The 20,729-nt window shown below is 35.6% G+C and overlaps 1 protein-coding gene across 2 annotated transcripts in view; it reads left to right on the plus strand.

The window, feature by feature from the left end:
• Nucleotides 1-20,729, plus strand: part of WDFY2 (WD repeat and FYVE domain containing 2) — a 149,131-nt gene that overhangs the window by 53,595 nt on the left and 74,807 nt on the right. For both annotated transcript variants that reach the window (XM_051987378.1, XM_051987379.1), the window contains exon 2: nt 15,259-15,326. In XM_051987378.1, the coding sequence (XP_051843338.1) occupies nt 15,259-15,326 (68 nt within the window). The remainder of the gene's footprint in view (nt 1-15,258; nt 15,327-20,729) is intronic.

The following is a 20,729-nucleotide window of genomic DNA, read 5'->3' on the forward strand; positions in this document are numbered from 1 at the left end:
TATATTGTATGCATTTAAAATGTTAAAAAAAAAAACCCTTTAGTTTCACTACTTTGTAAGTTTATAAGAATTATATATTATAGTTTGAGAATAATTTATACCTTTATTCAATTTCACTTTGCCAATAGGAGGACGAAAAAGCTTAATTTTAAAAGCATGTCTAGAAATTTTACCTCAAGGTTTGCTTGGTATATCCGCCCAATATCCTAGACTGTCTATGCAAGAGCTCAGAAATTAACTTTTAGGGTCATTTAGTCTGGTCTCTTCTCCCCCACCCCCTATGAGTGCTTAAAGAATACAAATCAGTTCTCTTGATCCCTAATTTCATATCTCTTTGACGATGCATTCTAATGTTATTCTGGCTGTGTCATTGGTGTCTTTTTGAATCACTAGAAATGGGTAGTAATGAATTATTCTTAAAATTCTTGCAAAGTTTTAAATTATGTCTTGGATGTGTGTCCTAGGGAGACAATGGATCTATTTTCCTATCAACTGGGTTTGTGGTTCTGTTTTAAATTATGTACTGGTATGCCAAATCAGATCACTAAACACACTTTCTGATCGCTAGATGTAGCCAGCTTTTTGTAGTCCTTTCTCAGGTGCATCAGCTCTGGAACTGCTTAGAACTCACAATAGCAAAACCAGCTGGGGAGAATTAAGGACCTTTTGGCAACTGAGTCAGATCATAGCTGGATGATTGGTGTATGGTCCCTGAGAAAAGAGAGACAATACGGGTTTTTAGGTCATTCAGAGTGGATTTTGTTTTTGTCTTTTCTTTGTCTATCTCCCTTTCTTGCTTTCAAATGCTTTGTAGACACCCTTCTCCCCTGGGAATCTGTTGTTTCCCTCTTGCTTCTCCTTTAAGTGTTGAAAGTGAAGTGTTCTCCAAGGCTCTCAGTCTTCCTCTCTTCTAAATGTATATTCCCAGTTCTCCAAGGGCTCCAAGCTCTCATTCGCTTTCATTCTTACCCACTTTCCCTTCTCCCCATCTACCAGTAAATTTCATTAATGGTATTAATTTATTTCCCTAATTCTTAATAAGAATTAGAATTAGTAAGTGTACATGACTGATAGCCCTTCTTTCCCGGTTCAGGATCATTTGCTTATTAACTCAAATGAGTCTCTAAATTGGTAACATTTCAAACTCTTATCTCTTTTCCTTCATCAATTTTCTGTCTACATTTTAAGGCTCTTAGGAATATTTAGATAAATCATCCTGGAGTAAAAAAGCCCTGGTTGACTGGGGAGTTTTTTCCTAAAGGGCACCATAGCTATTTTCTTCCTAGATAACACTGTTCTTTTTTTTTTTTTTTAATTTTTAATAGCTTTTTATATACAAGTTGTATGGGTAATTTTACATCATTGACAATTGCCAAACCTTTCATTCCAATTTTTCCCCTCCTTCCCCACTCCCTCCCCTAGATGGCAGGATGAACAATACATGCTAAATATGTTAAAAGTATAAATTAAATACAAAATAAATATATATCTCCAAACCGGATAACACTCTTCTTGCAGAACACCTCCAGATGTTCTCAGAAATGCATTGTTTGATCTGGGTTCCTTTAGCCACTCTTTCTAAGTCCAAACTCCTTTTGCTCTCCCTCATTCAGCAATGTGTGCGTTAGAAGCAAAGCTCCAAAGGTGGGATTGACCCACGGCTGAGGTTTGCCTGGGTATAATCCAAGATAAGATTCAAGTGTTGAATTGGTTTACCAAAGAGTCAGGATGGAAGAAAAAGCAGGGAGAGATACTTGAGAAAGAATTGAGAGATCAAGGGAATCGATCTCCTAGTGAGGATGAAGAACAGAATTAAATAAGAGAACATGAAGAGGATACAGTTATGGGGGGTGGCAAAATATATGATTTGATATCTTTGTGTGGCTTTGGTGGGGTAGTGGAATTGCTCATAGGAGGAGAGGAGGTTGAAGAATTGAGTGATTAGTGTATTCGAAGGAGAATCAAATATATAGATTGATGTAGGGCAGGAGTTGGGGAGGAGAGCAAAAATTAAAAGCCAGGTTTTGAACTCATTGAGGGAGAAAGAGAAGTGACCTGAAACTCTAGATAATAGCTAACAGGTTTTGATTGGGTAGCATAAACCTCAAAGGAGAGGGAAATTGGAAGTGGAGACCAAGGAGCATTGCAACTCTTCTCTTCCCCAATCAGTGAGTGGACCCCAGGGAGTGAATGAAGGTCCAGTTGGTCATAGAAAGAGTGACTAGGCAAGCTGTGTCATTTAAGGAAAGTTAGATTTCAGTGATAGTTAAGGAATTTCTCCAACACACATAGATTGGTATCTTCTCAGAGCACCATGAAGGTGACAGATTTACTTAGGGCATACAGCCAATGCCTGTCAGAGGCAAAATATAAGCCAAGTCTTCTGGCTTGGAGGCTGGTTCTCTCCACCAGGCAGCACTGCCTGTTAGCAATTAAGTATGTCATTAAACGTCAAATTAACTTTGCAAATATAAAATCTAAGCCTATAACCTGATTTCCATGGTTTTTATATGTGACTTGTCTGTCTTTTAAAAGTATTAGACAGAAATGCTTTTTGATAGCTGCTTAGTGATTTATTTAAAGTTTTTTTTTTTTTTAATTGGAATGAACATCTTGAGAGAATGGTCACTATAAGATTAGAAGAGAAATAAATGGGACTAGAGGAGAAATAAATGACTAAATAAAAGCTTCACTTATTTATTATTTCATTTATTTGCCATAATATACTTGCTAAGGTAGGAAAGAAAAGTATAAAAAAAATAAAAAAAATTTTTTTCAACAAAAGTTAAAACCAGATTTTGGTTACCAGAACATTAGAACATAATGGTTCAGTTCTTTGAGGTTTTGCACATTTGTGATCTCCATAGTTAGTGAGCTCAAAAGAGCCAGAAATCCTATCCCACATTTGTGCTGAAATTTCAGCAAATAATTCATATTTCTTCTGTTTTATTATTTACATTCTTTTAAGGAATAGGAAAAGACATTTAAAAAGGAAGAAAAAGTTGGAACTGCTATCTTACTAACAAGCTTATTGCCCAACGCAATTCCATAGGACAACACCAAGCTATGGAGAATACAGGGCTCCTATATTAGGGATTCTAAGGAGCATACAATATCTTTGTTCTTGTGTGTACTGCAACTGCTTGTAACTACTTGGTGGCTAGTGTAAACTTTGTCATCCAAAATATTATATGGCCTGGGGCTCTAGTTCTAATGTGCTCCCTATTTCCCAGCTTACATTACTAAGAGATACTATGTCATCTGAAGGTGTGAACATGACGTATATCATATAGGCTCAATGTTTTTTTAAATGAATCTCCTTTTGTTTCAGAAAATTCAAGGTTAAAATAAATTATCAAGGCATTCAGGGACATAATTTATATGAAAATAACAATATTGAAATGAAAAACTTCAAAATTAAATATATAATATTTCATAACTTGGGATTTAGTTATGTGTTCAGTGGATATTTCAAAATTTTAAATTGACTGATTCTAATGACTATATAATAGCAGTGCTTGAATATTTGGATAATACATTGTTCTAAAAGAGTTATAGATTAAGAAAAATTTTTTTAAAAATAAGTAAATTAAGCCAGCTATATCATAATCTATACCTATAGTGAGTCATAGTAATGCTGATTTCATCCACACACTAGAAAGGAAGAGAAGATCTAGTTTGGAAGAATAATGTGGACTTCTGAGGTTTTTTGTTTTTTGTTTTGTTTTTTTTCTTTTGGTAGTCATCTGTAAGCTTAATTATAAACCGTTGAGATTATAAATTTTACATAGCTGAATCTTATTGGTACAGTGATTTTCATATGTTCTCTTTAAAACACAGCATGTATATCACACACACACACACACACACACACCCACCATCAAAACAAATTTTAATACTCTGAAGTTTCAGCCTGGACTCTGAAAGTTTTCTGAGTTTTTAGTCTTTTTCTAGTATTTTTTTTTTTTTTTTGCAGTTATAATTGGCAAATTTCATGACTGTATTTGAAAAATCCAGGGGAAATATTTAGCAATGAATGAACTTGAAGCTATTAAAAAGAAAAAAGAACTCTAGATGAATTTAGTCTAGCAAAGGAAAGGTTTCATTTCTTTGGTTTCTGTCATACCTTTAAAGAGCTTACGTGGAAGGTTTTCATTTGGGATTGCTTGAAAAAGCACACTTAATTTTCCCTGGTGATCAAAATGTTAATTAATTTCCTCTAGAACTAGTGTTCTGCAGCCCAAACTTAAAACTCATTTCTACTTTTTACATAAAATCTTTTTGAAAAATTTGAGTACTGGAACATAGGACCATAGATTAATTTTGATTTTGATTTCATCAAAACTTGTGGATTAAATTCAGTATGAAAACTTTGATTTAAGAGACTTGTTACAGTATACAAACCAAAACACTTTAGTTACAGGGAGAAAAGGGAAATAGATGTGTATAGACAGGTATACATACCCATAGAATTGTATTTAAATATATGTGTGTATCCATAGAGTTTTATAAACTACCAACCATTCCAATCAATTCAAATATATTTGCAATCAGTCCACATGTTTCACATTATAGCCAGTGAAACATATCAGTGGACAGTGGCTATTTACTGTTTTTAAAAAAAAATTTTCCCCAGTTCTCAAGTTTTTTATCTTTTATCTCCCACTTTCTGGGGTAACAAACAAACAAATATCTTATAACAAATAATCAAAATCATTCCAAGTTCCAGTATTGGCCTTGTCCAAAAATATGTATCTATAGTAATTAGTCTATCACCTCTCTGTTAGGAGGTAGGTACTAGTAATTAATGGCTACTATTGTAAATTTAGTATCACCTTTTCCCATTTTATATGTTGTATACTTTCTTAAGTTGCCATTAAACATTCCATTGCAATTCATGATTACATTATCTTTTACACTATTTTTTTTAAAATGTAGATTATCTGAGCAGAATTTCATGATGCTATTATCAAAGCTGATCACACAATATTTGTATTCATGTCAAATATAGGTAGAGGCTGTTGTGATTAGTAAAATATGAATTCATTTAAAAGCATTACTGAACTCACAAAATTTTGCGTTTTTTAAATAGATGTTGAAGTACAATTTTCATGTAAGCAAAGTACCTCAAAATTCTTTGGTATTTAAAAAAGGAGGTCTTCCTGTTGGACAAAGTTGGGGATCTATATATATAAAACGCTACAAGGTAGGGAGATCATATGATTTCCCCCATTTTACTAATCTAATTTGTAGGGCAGTGCCTAGGCAAAGTTAGCTTGATTCATATTACTACAGCATGTCTTAATATATGAGACCTTTAGTGATGGCAGGACAGGGCCACATAAGTCTAATGGGGACTAGCATTTGGCCTTGGGATTGACCTAAACTAAAAAATGTATTCTTTATGTGCATACACATATGACCTAAATGCATGTGTACATTTAGATATATAGCCATATGCATATGTTTTTATACACATAATATATACTGTGGCAGTTGTAATCAGGGACTATATAAAATCTCTATTTGATGACTTCATATTTTTATTTGAAGATTCATTATTGTCCTTTCTCACACCTCTACTGGAAAAGCATGGACCAACTAACTAAAATGCAGTAGGAAAAGAGTAGTTATACGCATGTTTGAGAGTATTGCAAGTTTGAGAGAGTTGCAAGTAGTTGTGTTGGTTTACTATGTTTGTAAAGCTTGAATATAATTAAAAACCCAAGATATTGAAATGTTTAAAACTGTCAAACCTCTTCTCAGTCCACTGATTGCTCTGTTCCCATAGCTTTGAATAAAAGTTTTTCTTGATTTATGATTCAGCAAAGTTGTTCAAGGATTGCCTGTGTCTAAAATTACTGAGTCATTAATTTTTTCACATCCAGGAAATGAAAAAATTGTACAAAAGGTGCTTAAGGAAAGATTTGTGCAGCTTAATTCCCAGGGGAGTAGGTCCTTCAGGCAAAGAAAATGTCGGTCTTTCTTATTTAAGGGGGAAAAAAAGTCAGTTTTTAAAATCATACTCATAATTGCCCTATCACTCTCTTGCAAATCTACAGGTTCTTTGTGGGAATTACCAAAGATTGCCCTGGAGCACTGTTTCTCAAACTATGTCCTCTGACTTTTTTCAATAAATAATCCAGAATAATTGATGAAAGAAAAAAGTTATTAGACAAGAAATACAAACAGCAAATAGTCATCTTTCCTGTCTATGTAAGGTTACATACAGTAACACTTTAGAACCTTCAGAAACACTTGACAGACCAATATTCTCACCTCCCATTCCCACCTCCCAAGTGAACTGTTATGTTGCAGCCAAACCATCTTGACTCTCCCACCTAAACTATATTGTTTGAACTCTATACCTCTTTTAAAATCTCAGTTTTTATTACCTTCTTGTAAGGAGCTTTCTTGATTTTCTCATTTATTACATATCCCCCAAAATTATTTTGCATTTATATATATGAAGTATAATAGCATTGATATATATGAAATATACATATATAGTTATATCTATAGTTTTGTGATTATATGTGAAATATGTCAATAGTATTGAGGTATATAATTTTTATTTATATGTATATATACATATTTGTGTGTATACACATATGACCTAAATGCATGTGTACATTTAGATATATAGTATATAGTCTTGATACCAAAAATAATGTGTTAGAAAAGAATGTGTGCAGAACATAATTGGTGACTGATTCCTCATAAATGGGAAAGTCTTCCAGTTGCTCTTATTTTTGGATTACATTGTGGTAGTTGCATCATGTGCTGCCTGCAACCTTGAATGTCCCCTTGGATGAGATCCATAACTATTCATAAAAGTTTGACCCATTTACAGACAGGAAAAACCTTGTGAATGAGAAATGGCAGTTGTATAGATTATGACATGCAGTCCAATGGGCAGCCTATAGAACTCATCAGTATCATTTGCCCAGCCACTACAAGTAACGAATGATGGGGGCCAGAATTAAATACAAGGAAGAGAATGGGCTCCACTGCCTTTGGAAAACAGCAGAGCTCATTAAATGGCCCTAACTTTCTCTCTGAAACAAAGGCCCTTAAAAAAAAAAAAAAAAAGCAAATATTCTATTATTACTGCTATTGCTGCTATATATTTATGAGTTGATATTATTGCAAAAGTGATGGAGAAGCACCTGACAGGTGCTACAGCATATCAAGGAAGTTGAAAAAGAAATTATGCTAGTTATTTAGCAAGAACGAGGGATAACCAACGGAAACCCCACCTGCTCTACTAGTATACTTCAATTTCTTTTTTTCCCCCTATATTATGATAGTTATTTTTATTGCAGCTTTTTCTTTTCTTTTTTATTATTATTATAGCTTTTTATTTACAAGCTATATCCATGGGTAGGTCATACTGTATACTTTAATTTCAAGAGCAAGTGAGAGGAGCCTTTTCCTTGGAAACTGGGGAGACCCCCTATAATGAACATGAATGAGAACATGGGCAGGAATGATTGGTCAACCATATCAATGATATCTCCTTTCCATATACATACTTATTTAAGTCTGTTACTATTTTTCCCCAGTAAAGTGTATGTTTCTTGAAGGCAAAAAAGGAGGAAGCTAGAAATAGTTTTAAGGAGGACTTTATAATTCTTGAAGAATGTTATAGATGTTGGTTCATTTTTGTAATGATTGGTGATCACCTCAAGAGTGTTTATATGTGATGGGTTTATTCCACTGCTGGGTTTATTCCAAAGCAATTCCAATAACTGCAAGTAAAACATCTTTACGTTTGTTTCCATATCTTTGATTTGGGTTTTGAAATGGGCTTCCAGGAGACCAGAAACTTTGTGTATTTGATGGATGATGGGTAGAGTTTGGGCAGAGATGGAAACAGTAATGACAAAATCCTCAATGCTAGTGTTCTTAGTGTGTCTAAGAGTGGTGGAAGCAAATGAATTAATTCATATTTGGAACTAAGATATTTGCCAGAGTGGCCTAGAGGTTATACAGTAGAACTTGATTTGAGAGCCTCGAACCAGAATCCTCTTATTTCTTTACCCATCCGTCCAAGTTAGACAGAGCCATTTCTACTTCATCTATTGGAATCCATTCAGCATATAGAGATTTGTGGTACAAAAAGACACATTTATTTCATATTGTGTAAGTGGGAATAAACCTCAGCTTCCATTCTTCATTATCAAAGAGGATACTTATATTTTTTCCCCCTGAGTTTCTACAATATTTCTTACAGAAGAAATAATTTTCTTTTTTAAGGAAAAAAATCTACCATTAAAAACACATATCACAAAACATTCACTAGCATATTATTACTTGCTAATAAGTAATTTTGTACATAATGTAAGTTTGTACATTGGTTGGAAAGATCTCTAGGGATTGTCCTCCTCCAATAGGACAACTTAAGCTTGTGTTATTTTTGCAGTGAATGATCTGTTGGGAAAATACTCTTCTAGAATTTCAGGATCTCAAACTTTGGGGTGGGAGTTCCCCAAAAGTAATTTCATTGGTAACAAAAATAACAGTTGTCCCCAAAGAAAAAAAGACTCATTACTATGGTAACTTATGAGGGTTGCATCATCTTAGGACAGATTTTTTAAAGCCTGAATTTCAACATGGGTAGACACCCCTGTCTTTATTCAGTAGCTTAGCAACTTGTGGTATCCTATTTGCCTCCACCTCCAGTCTCCTCTTCTCTCAGAAAAGTGACCTATATAGATAGCTTTTTGTACATAGTACAAAGGTACAGAGTATTTTTTAGTTTCACTAATGGCTTGTCTCTCAGGCCATTCATATACTTATAGGCTGTCCTGGGAGAGATGGAACTGACTGACCTATAGGATGGCTTGGTCCCAATGATTACTTGTGATTATGCCAAGCTACAGAAGATGTTGACTTTAGTTTTGTTTATTGGGGGGTGGAGGCGTCTGTGGAGATATTTCATTTGCTATTTGTAGCCCTGAATTGGGACCATAGCAATAGGGTAAAACAGGGAATTGGCCCTACTCCAAGCTCAGGCTGGACGAACTGACAGGTAACTTGCTAGCCAGTCAAGAATAAATTCAGTTCAGAAATCACTTATTGGACACCTATTCTTTACTCTGATTACCAAGAGAAACAACCTGCTTGCCTTCAAGGAGATTGAGCATGCAAATAAGTATGTGTGGAAAAAAATATGCTGGGGCGAAAGAGAGTGGCAGATAATGTATTTTTGAGAAAATGCTATATTTTAGGATAAGGATTTAGTTTTCCCAGCAGAGGCTAGGAGAGAAGGATTTATATGCTGGCAGTAATGCTTGGCCATATCTGACCAGGCTCATATGTCCCATCATTCTTTTTAAGTTAATAGTTATCAAGCATCTGTTATGTGCTACCCAAAATGCAAAAAAAAAAAAAAAAATTGCAACCATCTCTGCCCTCGTGGAATTTACTTTCTATTAGAAGACACGTCATTGTTGTCCATAAATAAGTGAGGAAGATTGAAGCTAGAGACATCACTAAAAGCTGGGGGATGAAAGGAAGGCTCCAAGAATAGTCTTTGACAGAAAATAAGGATTTTCAGAGTTTTCTTGTGTTCCAAGCCTAGAGAAGAAATTACATGTGTAAATGCTCAGAGAACAGGAGTTGAAGATTCTAGTTTGTGGAATAACTGCAATTTGACTGGATCAGAAAGTTTATGAAAGGTGGCTAGAACCCAGAATTGGGAGAGCCTTAACTGCCAACCTGAGTGGCAGTTCTTTAAGGGAAGCCATTCAAGAATTTTGAGCAAGGGAATGATATCAAACTTGTTTTGATAACTTTGTGGAGAGTAGATTGGGAAGGACAAAAACTGGAAACCAGGAGAATAGCTAGATGATGTTTGTTGTAGTAGTCCAGGTAAGAGGGGATGGGCTCTGAAGTTAAAAGGTAACTGTGAGTAGAGAGAGGTTGCATATGGCAGCAGTTTTGTGCTCCCCAATGGATTTTGTGCTCAGGAAAAGATATATGGGAGAGAGAGACTAAGTTTGGATAAATAGTTTTGGTTGGCTATAGATAGAGATCTGGGAATTGCCAGCACAGTGATGTTCCTTGAATTCATGTAAATGAATAGAATTAAGAGGGTTGTTTTTTTTTGTTTTTTTAACAAGGCACTTGGAGCACACAGCTAGTAAGTATTAAATGTCTGAGGTTGAATTTGAATTCAGCTCCGTCTGATTCTAGGCTGGTGTTCTATCCACTACCCCTTCAAGAGAGGTTTTGCAGAAAAGTAACAGAAGTACATCTGGGATAGAATAAGAACACAGAATATGGGTGATGATTAAGCAGAGAATTCTTTGGTGGAGCAGAGAAGAGCTATCAACTCAGAAAAGGTCAAGAAGGATGAGGTTGGTAGGTGCTGTAAAAACAAAAGGTCAATAAAATTTCTTAAAAAAGAAAACAAGGGATAGCCTAAGTTATGATATGTGGGCACACCACGTCAAGTGTTTATTACAACCTCAAGGATGGGATAGGAAGTGAGATAATATAAGCTATAATAAGTGAGTTATCACAGCTCTTTGGGGCCCTGCTTATTCTTCTGTAAAATAAGAAGAATGAGTTAGATCATCGTTCAGCTCCCTTCCTTCTTCAGGATTTTAGGATTCTATGAAATCATGATGTCGGAGATTAAAATCACCACAAGGAGCAGCAGAGTTAGCATTAGAGCAAGTTTTTGAGAAGAACAAGGAGGAGGAAATGTTTTTCCTTATGCCATTACTCCATGTTAAAGACATTTCCTGGAATTGCCATCATATCCACTCTCAATCCCTATAATTGATTTGAAATACAAGTTTGCTTATACATTTTATATGAACATTAAATTAAAATTAAATCAACCATCAAATCAGATGTAGAAGGGAAACAGAATTAATTCTGATGCCCTGATCTTTTTACAGTTGAGGAAACTGAGACTCAAGAAGTTTATTTGATTTGCCTGAGGCCATATAACTAGTTACTGGCAGAGTTAAGACTTGTGCTTAGGTTTCTTAGCTCCCAGTCCAATGGCAGTTCTAGTAAAGCAAACTGAGATTCAGAACAATTTTCTAGTCTTGGTTTTTGTTATGCCACAGTTCTCTTTAACTGGCTTGACTCAGTTTCCCTGTCCCAGTTTCCTTTACTGTTCTGTCACGTAGCTCTCAGGTTGTAAATTAGCAAGATAAAAGAGTCAGGATAAAAGAGTCAGGAGAGCTACTCTTTTATCTTGCTAATTTACAACCTGAGAGCTACGTGACAGAACAGTAAAGGAAACTGGGACAGGGAAACTGAGTCAAGCCAGTTAAAGAGAACTGTGGCATAACAGTTTTTTGTTTGTTTTTTCCATGCAAAAGGACTGCATCAAGTTGTGAACATAGAATTAATTCCCTTGCTTTATAGTCATAGGTGGTTGCAGAGGACAATTAATTGTACTGTGTATGCTATAAGGAAAGGCTCTCCTCCTTATCATTAGTTTGTTTTAAAATATTTTAGTTTTAAGGGAATAAAAGGCCTGAGTTTTGCACCCATTTTTGTTTTTGTTTTTTTCTTTTCTTACTGACATGTTCAGTTGAATCCACTAGTGATTTTATGAAAAGTAGTAATAACCCTAAAGAGGTTAGCACAATTTCAGGCCTGCTCTAAAGATGGGAAGAAAGAAACTGAAAACTTGTTTGCCCAAACAGTGAATTGAGTGTACTATGTGCCACTACTTTACATAAAATGACAGGATGAACTAATGGTATCCTTGAAGAGCCCTGCCCATGGAGGAAGAGAACAGGGAAACAGGAAGGGGGAGTGTCTGATAGAATGATCCTGAAGGAGAATGGACTGTTTAGGTAAACCTTGCAGAAAACCAACCTACATTGGCTATTGATTGGTAGGCTCATTTAGGTAGGGCTGAGTCAGCCTCTGAGAGCTCCAGTTTTTAGATTCACTACTTTCCTAGTCTTGTGTTTAATGCAGTGACCTCTACTGGCTAAAATTTGGTCATTTGTCACAGTGACACTATTTGTTTATTACAAAGCTTAGTGATAAGGGAATTAAATTAATTAATATTGAGGTATGGGATGAGGAGTGGAGGGTGGAGTCCAAACCCAAATTTCTCTCAGAAAATATTCTGAATGAGTGGCATTTAAATTTAGATTTTTTTTGAAAAATCTTGTTAGCCAAACAATGCTTGATTGTAGATTTGAAACCACCCACCATCTACCTGCCTTATCTGCCTTTTTCTTTAAGAAATGTTACTGATGGTTTTTTGTTTATACATCACTGTTGTCTCTGTACATTTTCTGTGCCCTTCTCTCACACCCCAACTGTTTGCTCTATTGTGACAAAGAAAACCAGTTTGAAAACAATGGATTTAGTGACTGGGTCTGACTGTGTATGCCACATTGCCATTTTAAGGCCACTTGGACATCTTTCTCTCCTCTCCTCTTCCTTTCCTCTCTATTGATTTTCTAATTACTCAAGAGTTCACCACAGCTTCCTTTTATTTATTTCTTTTTTCTTTTTTTTCTTTTATTATAATAACTTTTTATTGACAGAACCCATGCCAGGGTAAATTTTTACAACATTATCCCTTCCACTCACTTCTGTTCCGATTTTTTCCCCTCTCCCTCCATCCCCTCCCCTAGATGGCCAGCAGTCCTATGTATGTTAAATATGTCATAGTATATCCTAGATACTATATATGTATGCAGAACTGAACAGTTCTCTTGTTGCACAGGCAAAATTGGATTTAGAAGATAGAAATAACCTAGGAAGAAAAACAAAAATGCAAGCAGTTTACATTCATTTCCCAGTGTTCTTTCTTTGGGTGTAGCTGCTTCTGTCCATCATTGATCAATTGAAACTGAGTTAGATCTTCTCTTTGTCAAAGAAATCCACTTCCATCAGAATACATCCTCATACAGTATCGTTGTTGAGGTATATAATGATCTCCTGGTTCTGCTCATTTCACTTAGCATCAGTTCATGTAAGTCTCTCCAAACCTCTCTGTATTCATCCTGCTGGTCATTTCTTACAGAATAATAATATTCCATAACATTCATATACCACAATTTACCCAGCCATTCTCCAATTGATGGGCATCCATTCATTTTCTAGTTTCTAGCCACTACAAACAGGGCCGCCATTTTGGCACATATAGGTCCCTTTCTCTTCTTTAGTATCTCTTTGGGGTATAAGCACTACTACAGCTTCCTTTTAGAAATCTTTTCATTTATAATAAAATCTCTTTATAAGCTTCTTGACTCCCTAGTTAAGTGAAGACAGATTAAATACAATTTTATCTTAATTTTTCTTTCCTGCAGCTATTGGGGTTAAGTAACATGTCCAGGGTCACACAGCTAGGAAATTTTAAGTGTCTGAGTCAAATTTGAACTCAAGTCTTCCTGCCTTCAGGGCTGGTGCTCTATCCACTGCACCACCTAGATGTCCCTTTATCTTAAGTTTTAAAGCCTACACACTGCTTTTAAAATGTTAGTCTAATATATTTGGAATATTTTTAAAAAGGGAATATTATAACTGATTTTTATCTTAGTAGACATTTGATCTAGACATTTTAGAAATTTAAATCTAAAATTTCAGTAAGAGTATGCTTTAACATCTTATCCTTACCAAAAGATGAGAACATTTAGTAAGAGAATTTACAAAAAATCATCTTATTGTTTGAATATATGATCTCTCAGATCAGTGATTTCAGCTTTTAGATGACCAAAAGCAAATGTCCTGAGTTTTGAACTTTTATAAACTAAGGGAAGGTACTATCTACACTTAGTGGTAATGATATTTATCTCAATTTTGAAAAAGTTCTTTAATATATTTTTCAAAAACTTTAATAATATAGTATGGAAAGCATTTTATGTAAATGTTACTTATAATAAATAGCACTCAAAGATACTGGGTTCAGAACTTACCTGCCTGTGAAATCCTGGCCAAGTCACATTTACTGTTTTCTGTCTATAAAATGTGGGGTTTGAACTAATTGACCTCTGAGGTCTATCTCTCCTAGCTTCAGATTTGTTTGTTATCCTATAATTCTGTGGTCATAGGAATAGATGCCTCCAGGCTCACAGAACTTCCTTTCTCTGATTGTTTTAAAAAAATTTTTCATTATAGCTTTTTATTTACAAGATATATGCCTGGGTAATTTTTCAGCATTGACAATTGCAAGACCCCTTGTTCCAACTTTTCCCCTTTTTCCCCCTACTCCTTCCTCCCAGATGGCAGGTTGACCAAAACATGTTAAACGTGTTAAAACATAAGTTAAATACGATATATGTATACATGTCCATACAGTTATTTTGCTGTACAAAAAGAATTGGACTTTGAAATAATGTACAATCAACCTGTGAAGGAAATCAAAAATGCAGGCAGACAAAAATATAGAGATTGGGAATCCTATGTAGTGGTTCATACTCATTTGCCAGAGTTCTTTTGCTGGGTGTAGCTGATTCTCTTCATTATCGAACAATTGGAAGTGTTTTGGTTTATCTCATTGTTGAAGAGAGCCATGTCCATCAGAATTGATCATCACATAATATTGTTGTTGAAGTATATAATGATTTCTTGGTCCTGCTCATTTCACTCCGCATCAGTTTGTGTAAGTCTCTCCAGGGCTTTTATGAAATCATCCTGCTGGTTATTTGTTACAGAAAAATAATATTCCATAACATTCATATACCACAAGTTACCCAACCATTCTCCAGTTCATGGGCATCCACTCTGTTTCCAGTTTCTGGCCACTACGAACAGGACTGCCACAAACATTCTTGCACATACAGGTCCCTTTCCCTTCTTTAGTATCTCTTTGGGGTATAAGCTCAGTTGTAGCACTGCTGGATCAAAGGGTATGCACAGTTTGATAACTTTTTGTTTTCTCTGATTTCTAACCTGGTCTCTTTATGTACTTCAGAAAGCATTCTCTCCTGGTGAGGTGCTCTTAGTACTTCCTTCTCAGTAGTTCATGAACTTGTCTGCCCAGTCTCTAACTCATTTTTCCTGACTCCTTGTATTTTATGCACATGGCTTTCATGTGTGCTGTCTTATTTCAGCTAGAGAATCACTGTTCACCATATGGATTCCATTATACCTATTGGCATAATGTGACTGCAGCCACAAAGGCAAAATCTTCCATGTAGGGGTGTGTGTGTGTGTGTTTGTGTGTTTATACACTATTTCCCCCAAATTACACAAGAGATTTGGCTCTAGGATAGTCACCAGTTCTAAAATTCATTCTTATTTAATGTCAATGTCCTTTTCTAGAACGGTTCGGGTGTGGCTGAAAAGAGACAATGGACAGTACTGGCCAAGTATTTACCATGCAATGCCTTGTAAGTATCTTTAATTTCCCTATTTCTAAGAATAAGTCACAACCATTTTCTTCTGCTTCCTCTTGGACAAGGAGGAGCGGGTAATGGGAGTAATTATCATGTAACAGTACAATATTGGGTAGTTTGAGGCTTTGAAACACTCAGTATGTAAAGTACCTAAATCATGATTTGGAGTTTGACTACCCATAATGTAAATGGAAGAATAGCTGTGAAATATAGTCTCTGATTACAGTAGGCCTTTCCACCTTAACTCTTTGTTTAACTTTATATAAATTGCTTCCCTTCACTGTTCAAAAACTTGTCCCACCATTACACTTATGAGAGAAAATTTACCTTAGATTATTGTTACACCAGTCAACCAAAGCCAAAACATATAACGTTTAGCTTTTATTTCTATACAAGATTTTGTCAGGACTGAAAAGTGACAATTTTAGAGCCTGTTTCATTCCCCTAAAAGAGAAATTTATCCAGGAAATATTTTCTTGCTTTGAAAAATTTCTGTCTTCCATATTCCCCATAGTGGAACAAAATTGGCATAATGGAAAAGGTACTCCATCCAGAGTTAGGAAGACCTGAGTTCAAATGAAGCCTAGGACATTTATTTAGCTGTGTAACCCCTGGCAAGTGACTAGATCTCTGCCTCAGTTTCCTTATGTGTAAAATGGGGACAATAGCATCTATGTCCCAGGGTTAGTGTGAGGACCAAATGAAATAGGTGGTTAATTGTAAAATGCATGGCACATAGTAAATAATAAATATTAGCTATTATTATCATTAATAGTAGTGGTAGTGGTGTGCTATAGTTTTAACAATATGAAATCTTTTACAAAATGCAATCAAAATCAAATCAGTTCTAAACCATGAATTTCTAGGGTTTATGGCTCTGGCAAAGAAAGAAAAAGTAATTATTTAAAACAGTGGTTTGTTGTAATTTTTATTATTTATGAATATATTAAAAGAGATATGTTTTAATGAGGTATATCAGCAAAGTACTTTGAAAGCATTCTGTTTTTCAAATTCCTTATTAAACACTTAGGAAGTTTCTTATGTTTTAAAAAATATTGCATATTATAGAAAAGAAATAAATTAGGCCTCTTTTCTAAATTAAAAGAGTAGTTCTCTTCTTTGATTATTTTTCATGCATTAATCTGAATGAGGTAAAGGTGAAAGAATGAGGATAGGGGTGAGGAAGAATTCCTTAAAAAAGAAAGACCAAAGCATTTGAGTGAATTGCAAGCCCAATGTGAATTGTACAAAGTTAATGGAAGCTTTACCTGTGTTCTGCCTGGGAATGAAGGATGTGACAGTCCTTCTGTATTCTGTCCTGGTGAGAGCATTGTGTCCTGGTGGAGTGTTGTGTCTAAGAGAAGAGTCATTGAACTGAGGAGGGCAATTCTATCCTTTATCTTTCCCATTTGGACACCTTTATCCATAGGGGACCATGGCATATAGGGCCCTTATTTGGAAGATAGCACGGTGTACAAGAAAAAAACTGAACCAAGAAGTTTTAAAAATCTTGTGATCAAGATCTCATTGAACTGGGCATTCTTTAAAGATTCTTTGACTCTGTTTCTCTCTTTCTCATACACCCTTCCCCGCACATCCCTGTTACCACTTTATTGTATAGTATATAACATTGAAAATCCATCATCTCTATTCTGATTCACATCAGTTAGAAATTGGACCATTAAGTGCAAAAGGATATAAGTATGGCTTAACTTGAAAGAGTGGGAAACGTCTTACTGTCACAGAAAGGAAAGAGAATGTTTCCTGCCAGCTAGTCAGTCAGAAACTATCCTCTGATTGTCAGAAATAGGGAGAAGTTTGGTATTTTATGACTCTACTATAATTAACTTTGTTTTTTTTTTTTTTAAAATAACTTTTTATTGACAGAACCCATGCCAGGGTAATTTTTTACAGCATTATCCCTTGCACTATAATTAACTTTGTAACCCTTCTATTAACATATTCTAAGTATTATCATTGACTTTTTGGGGCACTCCTTTCCTATCATTATAGTATCTGGTTAGTATAAAAAAGTAACAGACATGGTTACGTACAAATATAAAGAGTAAGTCTATAGTGAAGTGATATTCTTAAATACAAAAGAAATCAAGAAAGATATTTTCCATACATATTTACAAACTAGCTTATTTTATGTATTTTTTTGTTCTTTAAAATGTCTTTTAGATTTTGATTATCATCACTTAAGTAGTAGAGTAGATATTTTATAGGATTTGAAAATTTGAAAGAGTAGGAATGGGGAACAAGGAGCAGAGAAAGAAAAGGAAGTGGTATGAGTTTCTGGAGTTTGGGGTCACAGAGATTCATAAATAAGAATAAGCTAAGGTGGTAGGAAGGAGAGAGGGGAGAGAGAGAGAGGGAAGGAAGGATGGGAGAGAGGTAGCAAGAGAGCAAAGAGAGAACAGACAGACAAATGGTGGTCAAAAGGCAAACTGCTTGAAGTTCTCAATCTACATCAGTGGTTCTCAAAGTAAAGTCCAGAGATTCTCTGGTGATCTCTGAAACCCTTTCAGAAAGTCTGCAAATTCAAATTAATTTTTTTTCTAATATGGTAAATATCTATCAATATAACCCACATAAATAAAAATTCTTCAGACAGATGCTCAATAGTTTTTAAAATAGTATAAAGATAGTGAAAACAAAAGTTTGAGAACCATCGATCTACATCTTTTGGTTAACATCTGCTCTTTTGCTCTTGGGTCTTATGCATTTGGAAAAGAAAGGAACTCTGTCATGGATCTGTCAGCTTCCTTTTGGTCTTAAGCTGATAGTGATGTCAGTGTTAAAGAATCCTGGTGCCAGGGGAAAGTTCTAGTCCTCCTGGCTGTCATATCTTTTCCCATATCTTTGGGGTTTTAAGGAAATCTTATTTTAAGGAAAGTTTAGTGTTTTCCTAAATATCTGTGAAGGCAGAGTGGCAAAATGAGTAGAGAATTGGCCTCAGAGTTAGGCAGACCTGAATTAAAGTCGTGCCTCTCATGTATCCTGGTGGATGACCCTGGGCAAGTCATTTAACTTTACGTAAACAAAAACCATACAATGTACAATAGTTACAGGTCATCATTGGTGGAGGGAGTTGCCTCACCAGAAGGTCCTTATATCAGTGATTTTTGAGGACAAGAATTGTCTTTTGCAACTTAATAAATGCTTAATGACTTACTGATTATTAACTGACTGCAAGGACACAAGCATTTATTAAGCACCCATTATGTGCCAGTGCATTATAAATATTTTTTTATTCGATCCTCATAGTGACCCTACATTGGTTGGTAGTAGTATTAGTTCTCTTTTATATTTGAGGAAACTGAGGTTTGCAGAGGTTAAGTGTCTGGCTCAGAGTCACAGATCCAAGTAGGGCCTGATAGTGGATTTGAGTTCAGCACTTCCTGGTCCCATGCCCTTGAATCCACTGAGCTATTTGGCTGTTTCTTTCCTAGGACTCTGCCCCTCCCCCAAACAGACTAGACCAGAATTCTGAATGAATGGAACTGAGAACTGGACTGGGACCTGACTAAAGACACTTAGGCAGCTTTGATGTGGAATGCCTATGGAAGTAGTGGTTTCAGGCTTTCTACAAATCTGTTTGCATCAAGACACTGAACCAAAACATATGGAAAGTGTGGTTTTCCTTATTGCTGACATGGGTGACTGATACTGTGTTTGCAGTTTAGGCAAACAAGGTGATCAATCCCCAACATCTGTGAAGAAACATGTTATTCCATCTGGCAGGGAGGACTCTGAACTCCTTACTAATACTTTGGCCACAAGGAAAAACCCCCTGTTACCTCAAACACCTGCTGCTCCCCAGGATCAGGCTTAAGCTTGAAATTTCACCCTTCCTTTTCTTTGTCCAACTCTATGCATGGTAGTCACTAAGGTTTAAGAAAGCATCATGTAAATGGGGGGGGGGGGGTGAGGTGGTTAGAAAATCATAGGGTTTATTTAGTTCTGGGCCTTTCACTTAGAACTTGATTGTAGAACTTGCTTTGTAGCCTATGTGCTTATGTATGTTTTAGACTCGATCAGATGATACAAAGACATTGTCAGAAGCAGGCACAAATGGGACCTCTGCCTGTATTTTAAATACACCCACATATAACTACAACTATGGGTCTTTTCCCCCTTTTCTAATTGCTTTTCTGGGAAGAAAGAGAAGATAAAGGTGAGGACTAAGTGTGGGACATCATTGATGTAATAAAATTTATCAAGAAATACATATTCTGTGTAGAAGATTAGAAGATCCAAGGATATTTGGAGAATAGAGTCCTTAAGCCTGAGAATTCAGAAACTAGAATTACTGATTTTTCACTTTGGTTGCTGACTTTAATGGACAAGTCACTTAATTTCTCTATCTTGTTTCCTAATATGTAAAATGGCCTGAATTTTGTGAAAATATTATAGGAATACAACTTCATCAAACTTTAGGGCTCAGTATCCTCAATATAATACTTAGAGTGAAGTACTTCATTTCTTAACACATAATAGTGCATGTCATTATCATTGCTGACACTGGCACAGAATTATTATAAATAATTGTTCCATTTGTTTCATTTAGGGCTTTGGGCAGTTACTCCCTCAAAATGGGCATAGTACCATATGACCAACTACTCCAATTGAGGATGTTGAAGATTAGAATGATTACTTTTGACAACATGATAATAACAATACTTAACTCCCAAGATTATTGTGAAAATTAAGTGAGATGTTTGTAAAGTGCTTAGCACTTGCCCTAGCACGTAGTAGGTGCTATATAAATGCCAGCTATTTTAATAATAATAATAGTGGTTAAAGCTGTTTCTTACCAACTGTAAAGTTCTTGTCATCATCCATAGAACAACATACATTGAGTAACACTGTTTCTTGGTTCTCTGTGCAGCAAAACTTCTTAGCAGCAAGGTCCTTAAGACCTTGGCCAACACCACCATAATTCTTGGCCTGTATTGCTTTTCTCAGCCACCTTACCTCTTTGACAGTTTTTGCAGATAACTGAGGCAAAGCAGGTTGGTTCAATGAAGTGAGATACATGCACACCAGTAATATGCTGTCTGGTGGAAATCCCAGACTTTTGGCTGTCGTGCTGTTTGCATGTAATCTAGCTCTTGAGTCGTTACACAGAGCTTTTCCTCCTTTATGTTTCACCATGGTTTTGGTGTTAATGAGGTCTTCAGAACAGAACATCTTCAGTAGTCTTCCAGGATGGTCATGAATGCTGAATTTTTACTTGTTTAGTTCTGCTATCCTTCTTTGGCAAGCTAACCAGGCACTGTCAGAAAATGTTAGCTGAGTGTTTGTTAATCAAAACTTTGCCCCATATATGGTCTTTGAATTTCTCAGTTGCAACATACTTCAAAGGCAAGAAGTCTAGCTTTTATATATGTA

This window comes from Antechinus flavipes, chromosome 3 (assembly GCF_016432865.1).
Source record: "Antechinus flavipes isolate AdamAnt ecotype Samford, QLD, Australia chromosome 3, AdamAnt_v2, whole genome shotgun sequence".
In the NCBI taxonomy this organism is placed as follows: Eukaryota; Metazoa; Chordata; class Mammalia; order Dasyuromorphia; family Dasyuridae; genus Antechinus; species Antechinus flavipes.